The sequence below is a fragment of the Limulus polyphemus genome, unplaced genomic scaffold (assembly GCF_000517525.1).
Source record: "Limulus polyphemus unplaced genomic scaffold, Limulus_polyphemus-2.1.2 Scaffold1, whole genome shotgun sequence".
NCBI lineage: Eukaryota > Metazoa > Arthropoda > Merostomata > Xiphosura > Limulidae > Limulus > Limulus polyphemus.
This window is the reverse complement of record NW_013665611.1, coordinates 2,042,694-2,054,484: the sequence shown is the minus strand read 5'-3', so window position 1 is coordinate 2,054,484 and position 11,791 is coordinate 2,042,694. Positions and strand designations below refer to the sequence as shown.

The following is an 11,791-nucleotide window of genomic DNA, read 5'->3' as shown; positions in this document are numbered from 1 at the left end:
CTCGTGTAGCTTTGCGCGAAAATTCAAAACAAACAAATAATATATAAAATAAAAAGTTCAGCAGCACCGTTGTCTTTTCCATAGCACTACAGGGAAAACATTTCGGAAATGTGGGGTGGGGGGGAGGCTTTATTTCTAACCCCACTATCTCTTTCTCATTCCATTGCCAAGAGCTTTTAATGAAAACTTGAATTACCTAAAATTATCAAATTTAATCTAACATGAAAGATTTTTTACTACTAAATAAATGCTATGGCCTATTTGAATATCCAAATTAACATTGGTTTTAATGGAGTTTCTGTTTAACGTTGTTTTACCTAATATATTTTGAGGAAGTGTTCACTATGAGCGTGTTTGTCTCCGTGTGTCTGTGTATATATATATATAACTATATAAGAAAGATGTACAAGTCATCAGTGTATTACAGTGATATTTATTTATTTGCTATAAGGACTATAGAACATAAACTATAACAGTTTGTTCAGTGAAATTATACAATTTCTCGCACAATAAATAGAGTAGTTATTTTTTTCACGATGTTTTTATATAATATATATTATATATACACTACTAGTTTCACGAATTTGGAGGGAGTTGCTACAGTTAAAAGTCGTATTCGCTTTTATTGTTTAATCATGAGCAAGTATACGTTGATTATTATAGAGGAGTGAGTGTAAATGTGTAACTTTAGTTTCGACTGTTCTTTCTTATTAACCCAAGTTTTTATAGATTGAAGGCAGTCACGTTTGAGTTGTATAACAGAAAAGTTTTGTATCACTAATTGTGAGAATGTTTCTTTACTTATATTAGAAAATAAGAAAGATAACACTTCGTGTTTTCTCTCTCTTGTGGACCTCTTAGTTTCACGTTTCACTTGTATGATATACACGCTCCAGCTCATATCGTTTTTTACATTCAGCTGCCGTTTCTTGCTTTTCTAAAGAGTTATAATAGAGAGAGAGATATAAGAAACATCCAGCGTACACACGATGGTTGATTCATGACAATGATCCAAATAATTGTATATTTTAGATTCCATCATAAATCATTTCTTTACAAATTATATGGTATATGCTTTTTTGGGGGGAGATGTGTGATCTCGCAATTTTTTATTGTAATTCTGATTTAAATACTTGGAAAAGTAGTTACTAACAAGATTAGGGTTTTTCTAAGTCAGTAAAACGTAACAGATATAGTTGATTGATTATCCATGGATGATGTCCGAAGTATTCAAATTTTGTGCTCAAGTTACAAATTCTGGCGTCATTTATGTTAAACATTTTGTAAGTAGAGGTGTTGCACGTGCTTACATTCCTATAAACAGCATGATTAAAACAGTGTGCTCCTCAGTGAGCAGTTCATCCCAAGAACAATGAACATTTGGTGAAGTGCAGTTGAGAATATCATAACTATTTATCATTTCATATGAAATACTTGAATTTAAAGCACACATTACATTGTTTGTTAAATTCATAAGCATTGTCAAATGAAGACTTTTGTTTTTCTTACTATTTAAAGCTGGACCGATTCAAAGAACCTCCAGCTTTTGGTCCAATGTGTGACCTTCTGTGGTCAGATCCTCTTGAAGACTTTGGAAACGAAAAAAATGCAGAACACTTCAGTCATAACAGTGTCAGGGGTTGCTCATATTTCTATAGGTGAGTGCAAATATACTATGAGTAACATTTTTCTAAGCTTCCAGTTTTCATAAGGGCAGTTTGTGGAAATATTGATGTATAAAACCACACCAATAAGAAATAATGACAACTCTGTCATGCTTAAAAATTCAGACATAAAATATACTGAAGGATCTTATTACTTTGAAATAACTTTTTTTTGTGAAAAACAGAGTTCTTGAAAGTACAGTAATGGATATTATTATTGTTCTTCTGAAAGTGTGCGTGTGTCATCATAATAAAAAGTAATAATTGTTCAATATAATGTCTGTTAACTAATAAAAAAGGACTAAATAATGTGAATCATGTTTGTGCAATAAATATTTTTAATACATAAGACAATCACATGAACTAGTTTTACTCTCTTGAAAAAGGCTTAACCAACATTTTTTACTTCAATCTAGCCCAGCTCAGTTGATACTTCTTTAAACTGTTCCTACCTAGAAGAATGTCACAAAATAATATTACCTTAAGCCTTTTTTGTAAAATAATTTATATTGATTTTTCCTTTTTGACAGATTGTGATTGGTATTCCAACAGTGAAACCAGTTAGCTCTGTTTTTATTTACTACTTTATTGGAAATTTGTTTATTGAATTAAGTTTCAGAATTTTATGTGGATGCTGTTATAAGTGTAATGTCATTACTGACAGAGCATTTCAAAATCTTTGTGGTTCATATACCTATGAGTTGTGCAATAAGGGAAGGGCTGTACACTTTTATTTTTCAAAAAAGCATAACATCTCAGATGATTCAATCTAGTGTGACTTGTGATGAAGAAGTAACAATATAATTTAATTTTGTATTCATTTAGTGTTTTGGAGATTGATTCTACAAGTAATTATATATTTAGAAGTTTCACTTTAATGAATTCTATTGTATTTTATAAAAGACTTTAGTAGTGGGACGGGCATGGCCTTGGCAGTTAGTGTGAAGGTTTTTAATCCCGGTCCATTTGCATAAAAATGAGCTTTAGTGCCATGGGCGCATTATAAGAGTAAATGACAAATCCCACTACTTGGTAAGTCAAAAGTAACCCTGCAGTTGGTGTTATTGCTGTTGATTAGCTGTCTTTCCTTTAGTTTACTGAATATCCATCATGTTTGTTTGTTTGTTTTGAATTGCACGCAAAGCAACACGAGGACAATCTGCGCTAGCCATTGCTAATTTAGCAGTGTAAGACTAGAGGGAAGGCAGCTAGTCATCACAACCCACCACCAACTCTTGGGCTACTCTTTTACCAATGAATAGTGGGATTGACCATCACATTATAATGCCCCCATGGCTGAAAGGGCGAGCATGTTTAGTGGGACAGGGATTCGAACCCGTGACTCTCAAATTGCGAGTCGAGTGCCCTAACCACCTGGCCATGCCGGGCATTCCATCATGTTTGTCACAATCTTAAAATTAAAGTTGAATTCATAATAATTTTTACACTTCCTATCTAAATGTAGTTTGAACAATGTTCATTAAGTTTGCAAAGTGCTTCAATAAAAATAATTGAACATTTGAACTGATTAGAAACTCTTTGTGAGAGGTACAAAACATTTCAATTCATTTTTACTTTCTTTATAATTTTACATTAGAAATTAAAATATGGTAAAACCTGCATAAATATGCATAATTTTTAAAGATATAAAATAAACAATGACTTTCCTATGACCAGTAATTGAACATAATTTAATACACACACACACATGCATGTGTGTATGAATAAGTATCATTTGAAATTAACAAAGTTAATTGAATATTGCCTCGGGTTAATGGTAGACTTACGTTTCCATCTAGTGACTTTATAAGTCATGATTCAACTGCATTTTATTTTTTATTTGTGTCACAAGTGATTTTTCATCATGTTTAAGAGCTCATCTTTTAGTAAGAATCACACTTTTTTTCTGTATTCACTTTCTGTTTCTCACTAAAATATGTTAAATTGTTTTTCTACAAATCACACTTTGGTGGAAATGCCTGAATTGTTGACTGATTCCATGCAAAACATGAACTGCAGATTGAGGCATTAGGGGCTTCAACTGGTGAATTACAAGCTTCAATGCCCTTTGAGAATAAACCAGTAGCTGTAGTTTGAGTTATTAATGTATTATTGCAGTAAGGAAAGAAAAAAATAAGTAATTAAAGAGAGGTTTCTTTGTAGGGGCAGTCACCTCATGCCAATTAATTGTGTACTAATTCCGTAATGCTATGGCCTCTTTCCAGTACTTCATTTGCTGACATACAAACAGATATGATAGAGGGAGCAGCGTAATTGGTTAGGACTTAGGCAGCTCTTCTCAGCAAGATGAATAAATCAGTTGTTACTAAAATTGTTCTATTAACCTTTTTTTTACATTGTTTTTGATAAATCAATTGTTTCATAATTTTTATCAGATAATATGCAAGGAAGAAGGAAAATGTTTGTGTGGTGACCTTGCATTTTTACATACTATATATAATTTGGAATTATAATAATTTGCTGAAATATAAGCACCTGTATATACTTTGCCTTGCATTTTTGTACTGAAAGAGAAATGCAACATTTCTTTGTAATATGTGTATACATAATTGGTAATAGTAAAGTACTGTTATTTGTAAGTCACTGTACTTTATACAAACATGCAATATTGTCTTCTTTTTTTAAAGGAGACAGTACATGTAGAGAAGAAAAATATCAGTACTAATTATAAAAATATTTTAAAGGATTGTGTATAAATTAGTTTTTGTATATGAACCAAGAGAAAACAGATTCTGTCTGTTTACACCCCTCTCACTGCTGCTAGAGGAATTAGTTGTTAGTTTTTTACTTGGTGAAACTACATAATTACAGAATTGAGGAAAAACAAGACAATTGTATGTTTCACAAATACATCATTTATTCATGACCATTATTTGGCCATTAAAGGAATCATCAGATACAGATTCATTTATGATTGAGTGATTTCTGTTAAATTTGTGTGTGAATTCTGTGAGGGTCACAGACTAATATATATATAGTTGATTATTTCTGTTCGGTTGTTGTAGGTTTTATTGATCCACACACTTTATACTCTTTCTAAAAGTGTTTAAGACTGTTTAGTTTTACAACTAGAATTAGCACTTGGACTTCCATATTTGTCCAAACTGGATAACTGCTTGAAAAACCACAAAGCAATGTGAATAAATAAAATTTTTACTAAGCTATTTTCCTCACTTCTGTTCTTATAAAAACCCATTTGGTAACATTGTACACCATCAACCGAGTTTGTTAGACTGTAGTTCTAAACTGGTCATGGTGTGATATTTAGTACCCAAACTGAACAACTGTATTTTGCTTTAGTATGTTTCCTGTTGTTATCATAGACTAAAATCATAGCTTAAAATGTAACATCCTGTAAATCTTACTAACATATGGACAGCATACAAGGGACCCAACCTTTATTTTCAGGAAATTCTGGATTCTCCCTTTTAAAGTTCTTGACCATTTAAATATTTGAATATTAGAAGCTAGAATCTGTATATGTGTAAAATTTGTGTGCATACATATGTGATGGATCAAAAAGTTAGTGTTTGAAAATATTGTTTGCTTCATTCAAAGGTAATTTTACTTATGAATCCACTAAGTTTAAAAAGTTGCTTGAATAATTTTATGTTAATATATATATCACTGGAGTAATCAAGAACCAAATGAAAAAGTGCAAATTCAATATAGTTTTTATTGTTATGTATTTCAGCTATGCAGCATGTTGTGAATTTCTTCAACACAATAACTTACTCTCAATAATTAGAGCACATGAAGCTCAAGATGCAGGGTGAGTACAGCTTATGAATAACTGTGGTTTTGTTGGCTTTAAAATTTTATCAAAATAAAAAATAGTATTTCTTTTTTTTTTGTCCTGTGACTTAATTAAGATTCTTCTGTTTCTGTATAGTAGAAATAAAATTGGTTTCATTTGTCAAGTAGCTATAAACTCACTGTATGGATTGTGTGTTTGTAAATAAAACAAACATGCTAGTGGGGAAGCTTGTTACATACACCCAGTGTATAGATTATGTGTTTGTAGTAAAGAAGCTTAAAAAACAAACATGCTAGTGGGGAAGCTTGTTACATACACTCACTGTATAGATTATGTGTTTGTAGTAAAGAAGCTTATAAAACAAGCATGCTAGTGGGGAAGCTTGTTACATACACTCTCTGTATAGATTATGTGTTTGTAGTAAAGAAGCTTATAAAACAAACATGCTACTGGGAAAGCTTGTTACATACACCCAGTGTATAGATTATGTGTTTGTAATAAAGAAGCTTAAAAAACAAACATGCTAGTGGGGAAGCTTGTTACGTACACTCATTGTATAGATTGTGTGTTTGTAGTGATGACATTTGTTACAGACACTCACTGTCTGGAGTGTTTGTTTGTAGTGAGAAAACCCATATTAAACCATATCCACCTTTGAAGGAGATTTCTGTCCATTCTAAGTATTACTATTTTATTACAAGATAAAGGTTAAGACTAGATAAGAGATGCAGTTAATGGAACTTGTTACCTTAAACTATTGATATTAAAATAGTTTGCCCTCATAAGAATTTTATGAAAGTATGATTGTTCAAATTCACATCAAATGTTTTGAAACATTACTTATATGAAAGTGGGAATGTTCGGAAGTTTGAAGGGGTATACCCTGTCGTTATGGTGGTACAAAAACCCCAATTCATATTGCACTGCTGTAAAGGAGGGCATGTATGTACTTACGGTAATGAAAAAACTAGAAAAATAGTACACTATGTCTCAAGTTTCCCACTGTTTAATAGGAACATTGAAAAGAGCCCAATTTAAAGTTTGTACACGAATATTTGTATATGATAAGGTACTTTGTAAAAATGTAAAAACACATCTTACTGAAATAAGTGAAAATAAACTTGTGTGTAGTCTTCAGGTTTACAGTTTTTGTGGTTTGTAATTTTCAGACCCTCCCCTGTTTTCTTGGGTTGGAATCTTCAGCATATCCATTAATGTAATTTAAATTTGTCAGCCTCTTTGTGTGATTTGGAATGTTTAGCATTTTTTTTTACTTTTTGCTTGGAATTTGAAGATTTTTTTTTTCTGTCTGTGATTTGCACTTTTCATCCTTGCTCTATTTTTGTGTTCAACTGAATGAGTTTTTGTATGTGATTTTTGGATTTTCTGTTATACAAGATATTCATTCTCTATCTTTGTGTTATTAAATCTTCAGCTGCCCTTGTTATTTTGGAATGTCCAATCTCTCACTCATATTCTCTGTAGTTTTATATATTTACCTAACCTGTTGTTTTCCATGACTTGAATTTGCAGCTTCTTTACTTTGAGTAAAATATTTAATTATTAATTATTATTGACTTTGAATCTTCAGAATCTCTATTTTGTGATTTGAGAATCTCAGCATATATGTGTTTATGGTTGAAAATCTTCAGTCCCTGTATCTTTAATTTGAGAGTTTCGCTTTTCTTATATGTACATATATGTAGAAACCCAATTTAGTTCTTCTACACTTAAACTTGTTTTTGAAATGTTTGTTTTTCCTCAGGAATTTCCTACTTAGTGAGCTGTTGTTTTTTATTCATAGACTACTATAATGAATGTAATAGCTACTATATTTTTATGTAATTTAGTTAATAGTGTTTTATAAAAACTTGTTTTCAGTTTCTTTTTGAACAGTAAAAGAGACTGAGTTTTTCCTGCTCTATAATAACTCATTAATTGTATAATAATTAAAAGTACTGATCTGTTCTTTCAGTGGTTGAGTAGAAAAAGTTTACTTCAGTAGTTATGTAGTATTCAAAAGCAGTAACGTGTTTGTTGGATGACTGACTAAGAAAACCATGTCAGTGAGTTTACTTCTCAATTCTTTAAAGACAACGTATTTTCATATATACAGGTGGGGTCAAACGGTCAGTGTTTATTTTCATTAAAGTTAAGGTTAATGTGATTAAAATATCTTTTGACTCAGAACTCTGTTTATTCAGCTATCGTATGTACAGGAAGAGTCAAACAACGGGTTTCCCTTCTCTCATCACCATTTTCTCAGCACCAAATTATTTGGATGTGTACAATAACAAAGGTCTGTTCTTTTAAACCTTTTTAGCATTATTTATGAAGTTTTCAATTCTAGAATCTCATGCTTTTTTTAATATAATTAATAAGACAACAGCTATTTGTGGATAAAAACTCAAAACAACCTTTACTTTTTTTTATATGAACATCTTATTTATAAAAAAGTTTATTTAAAAGTCATTTTATAGTAAAAGTAGTTTCATTCCTGTAGGATATAAGATCAACCTAGCAACATGTCTACTAACTCGAGCCTTTATCTTATTTAACTCTTTGAGATTGTTTTTCTTCATGAAATATTATTGTATAATAGATACTCTAAGAATATGACTGAAAGCCTAACCAGGATATTTCTGAACAAAATATTTAAAACTCCCCTAAATAATCTCCTCCATCTCCATTATTGCTATTATTGAGCATTTATTATCGATGAAGTAAGTTAACCATAACTACATTCATAGATGGTGCCACATCCTTACACAAAAAACAACAACTAAGTTTTCTATAACACAATATAAACCAAGTGTGGAGGAGGTCACACAAACATCTTATATATCTTGGGTGGGTGGGGTGCTAGCACTCTCTATGGAGGAATGCAATGAAAAGAAATGGCTGCCACTATTGCAATAATACATAAACTTGGCTGAAGTGTCTACTCCAACAGCCACCATAAGACTGATATGAAGAACCATTTCTTGAGTTAATACACTTCCTACTTTGACCTGTAATGTTTCAGCTTCGACCTATAAGACACTTCTGCAGCCGATGACCATCAATTAATTAATCACGTGAAGCACTATACAAGGACATTAAGAGTGAGGTGTTGAAAGCGGGTAACAGAAAGCAACCCTACTGCCAATACTTTGGCTGCTACTTTTTTAATGCAAAGTCATCTTGAGTATCACACAGATTTTATAGGGCTGCAATTCTTTACAGTAGGTGTCTGTGACTTGTTGGGGATAAATTTCAACAATAAATGGACAGCACACAAAACAGGTCAAATGTATGTACAAAAATGTGTTTCACTATTGATTATCACAGTTGTATCCACAGCTTTAAATAATTGTCTCTTTTTTTCATCAAAGTCCACACAGGCAGGTTCAGTTACTTTAGAAAACCCTTTGACAAGACAAACTATTCTCCTCTGATCTGTTATTGCAATACAGTCAGTGATAAATTCACTTACATTACCCCATGGATTACCACAGTTGTATGCAGAGCTTCTCTTGTATGTCAAATGTCCACACAGGCTGGTTTAGTTACTTTAGAATCCAACTGACAAGATGAATTATTATTCTCTATTCTGTTATTTCAACCTAATCTGTGATTATAACACTTTAAAAGTTGCCACTATACACTCCTTATGCCGAAATTTACAAATACATTCTAAATATGTATCTTTCACCAACTTTATTTTAGTGTCACTTTCACTAACTTCCTTACTTGCATTAACTTGGTTATTGATATAGATATATTGCTCGACTGAGGCCTAGAACTTTCTACAAACTATGAGACATTATGATGTAACAGTACACACTTAGAGCAACGAGAAAAATTCCAAAGGTTTACATAATGTGATGTCAATTCATAAAATTGAACTACATAACAAATGATTTGTAAACAGTTACAACAGTTATACATCAACAGTTATTGCTTCTAAAAATAATAAATTTAACAAATGCACTTTTTAACTATCTAAATCATAACTATTGTATTAAATTTAAGTGAAACTGTCGTGCATATCTAACATAAACCTTCTACAAAACACTTATGTGAAGTAATAATGAATACTGTAATAATATATTATGTTACAAGTAAATTGTGTGAATGTTAGGATTTTTGTATTATCTATCATAACATCTACCCCCACATTTGTTTTAACTTCATAACCCAGACAAAGGACTGGTACATCAGCTTGTCTTTAATATGAAAGCTCTACTCACTGGTCAAACTGAACATCATTTTCAAACTGTTTTAGATTAAAGCATCTCTTTAAAACAAAGGATTTTCTTCCTATCTCTCTTCGCTCCTAGATTGTATATAAATATACATTTGGTGGCTGCAAAGCTGCCTATATTGGGAAAACTAAACGAAATTTTACTGTTCACATCCAAGAGCACATGGGAGTATCACTAAGATCAGGTAGCATCCTTTTGACTCCATCCATTTTGGTGATCTGGAATCACAGACATTAAACTGGACATCCAATAACTCACTCAGGACTCACCATTTTTTGTGATGTTAATTTTAATCTTGAACTGTTAAGCAAAGAAAGTCTATCCATAAAACAAATATCCTTTGTTTTAAATATAACACGGTCCTTCTATATTCTTAATATGTTTTAAAGCAACTTTTACTATAAAATTAATTTCTAATAAACCACTTTATAAATAGAATGTTTATATATTTTGAAAAAAAATAAGAATAAAGGATTTTAATCTTATATATTATCTTTGCCTCCATAGATACTATCTGTAAATATTCAAGTCAACCTACATTGCAGTATCTGCTTCACTTGCAATATAAAAGTATATAATTCATAAGAAGAACTTAACAAGCTAAATGTTTTTTTTATTTATGGATAAACAAGTAAATATATTTAAAACTTTTTTCTCTCTCTATGTTTACCTAGTATTAACAGGTGGCAAAGCAAGCCTTCAATAGAATTGTAAAACAGTTCATTCTGTTATTGGTTTAGGTACATTGTGATTAATTTGTTATTTGTAATCCTCCCTCAATAATCTATCAAAATGTAAGCAACAAGCTAAACGAATGGGAAGGGTACTTTCCTTAATATATAGTAAAATACTACATTTAATGAAAAAGGAAATATTTAATAAATTCCTTTTATTACTTTAACTGAAATAGTCTAGATTTATGTATATTACATATGGTTTGCTCTAAATTCATGTCTTTACCGAATGCATGTAACATATACTACCACATCCAAACAGTATTTACACTAGATAATACAGTAAATTGCTCATTTCTATACCTAATTATATCTTCACAGACAGACATCCTGTTTTTTTGTTTGTTTCTTCTCCAAACACTTTTCAGTCAACTGCCATTCCTTCATTTCTCGGTAGATTGACTTGAACCTTGTTGCAATATGCCCAGATAGATATTTAATTTTTTTTATTTAGGCATTTTTAATGATTTTATGGGGTTAAAGGCCAAACAACTCAATAATGTATATTTTGGGCTCTTATAAGGTCATATTTATAGCTATCAAGATGAAAATTGGCACAAATATAAATTTTCATGCACCCAAGACATTGACAATTGACATAAAACAAATTTAGATTTCTCCATTTTGAATCTCTTTTTTTTTGGGGAGGGAGAGGGGGTAGAGCTCACAAAAAAAGCATAATTTGGGGGGTTTTGGTCAATTACCTGGCCATATTTTGACCAATTTACATTTGGTACAAATAATTTTATACAGGTTCCACAAATTGACAAACAAAAGTGGTGGACTTGCCAATTTTTAGTAATTATAGGGGGTCAAGATGCCACAAAAAGCATAATTATAGGGTTTTTAGACAATTACTTCACAGTATTTTGTTCAATTTACATGGGATTTGATACAAAGATACTGTTGTACAGGTCCCATACATATACATATAAAAATGTTGGATACACCTATTTTTGGTCAAATAATTAACCTTGTTTTGACTAATTTACATCGATTTTGGTAGAAAAATACTTTTCTGCAAGCACTGCACATTGACAAACATAAATGTTGAACTTTGCTCAGTTTTAATAGTTATAGTGGTCAAGATGCCACAAAAACCATAATTTTAGTTTTTTTTTGACAATTACACCACCATGATTCAGCCAATTTACATGGGATTTGGTACAAAGATACTTTTTTACAGGTTCCAAACAGACATATAGACAATTTAGGAAGTTGTCTCTTTTGCTCAGTTTTTCAGTGAGAAAGGCACAGTTTGAGGTTTTGTGAACTGTTCACATGTATAATGGCTGGAGACGGCTTGAATGGATAATGAAGAAAAACTTTAATATAAGTTTAACATAACAACGTTTCGACAAGGTTTTG

General features: G+C 31.2%; 1 protein-coding gene across 4 annotated transcripts in view; it reads left to right on the top strand.

Annotated features, from left to right (window-relative positions):
- The window catches only part of LOC106465252 (serine/threonine-protein phosphatase 2B catalytic subunit 2-like), a 150,990-nt gene that overhangs the window by 125,416 nt on the left and 13,783 nt on the right, over positions 1–11,791 (top strand). For all 4 annotated transcript variants that reach the window (XM_022389686.1, XM_013925567.2, XM_022389583.1 and 1 more), the window contains exons 6-8: positions 1,519–1,658; positions 5,380–5,457; positions 7,647–7,741. In XM_022389686.1, the coding sequence (XP_022245394.1) occupies positions 1,519–1,658; positions 5,380–5,457; positions 7,647–7,741 (313 nt within the window). The remainder of the gene's footprint in view (positions 1–1,518; positions 1,659–5,379; positions 5,458–7,646; positions 7,742–11,791) is intronic.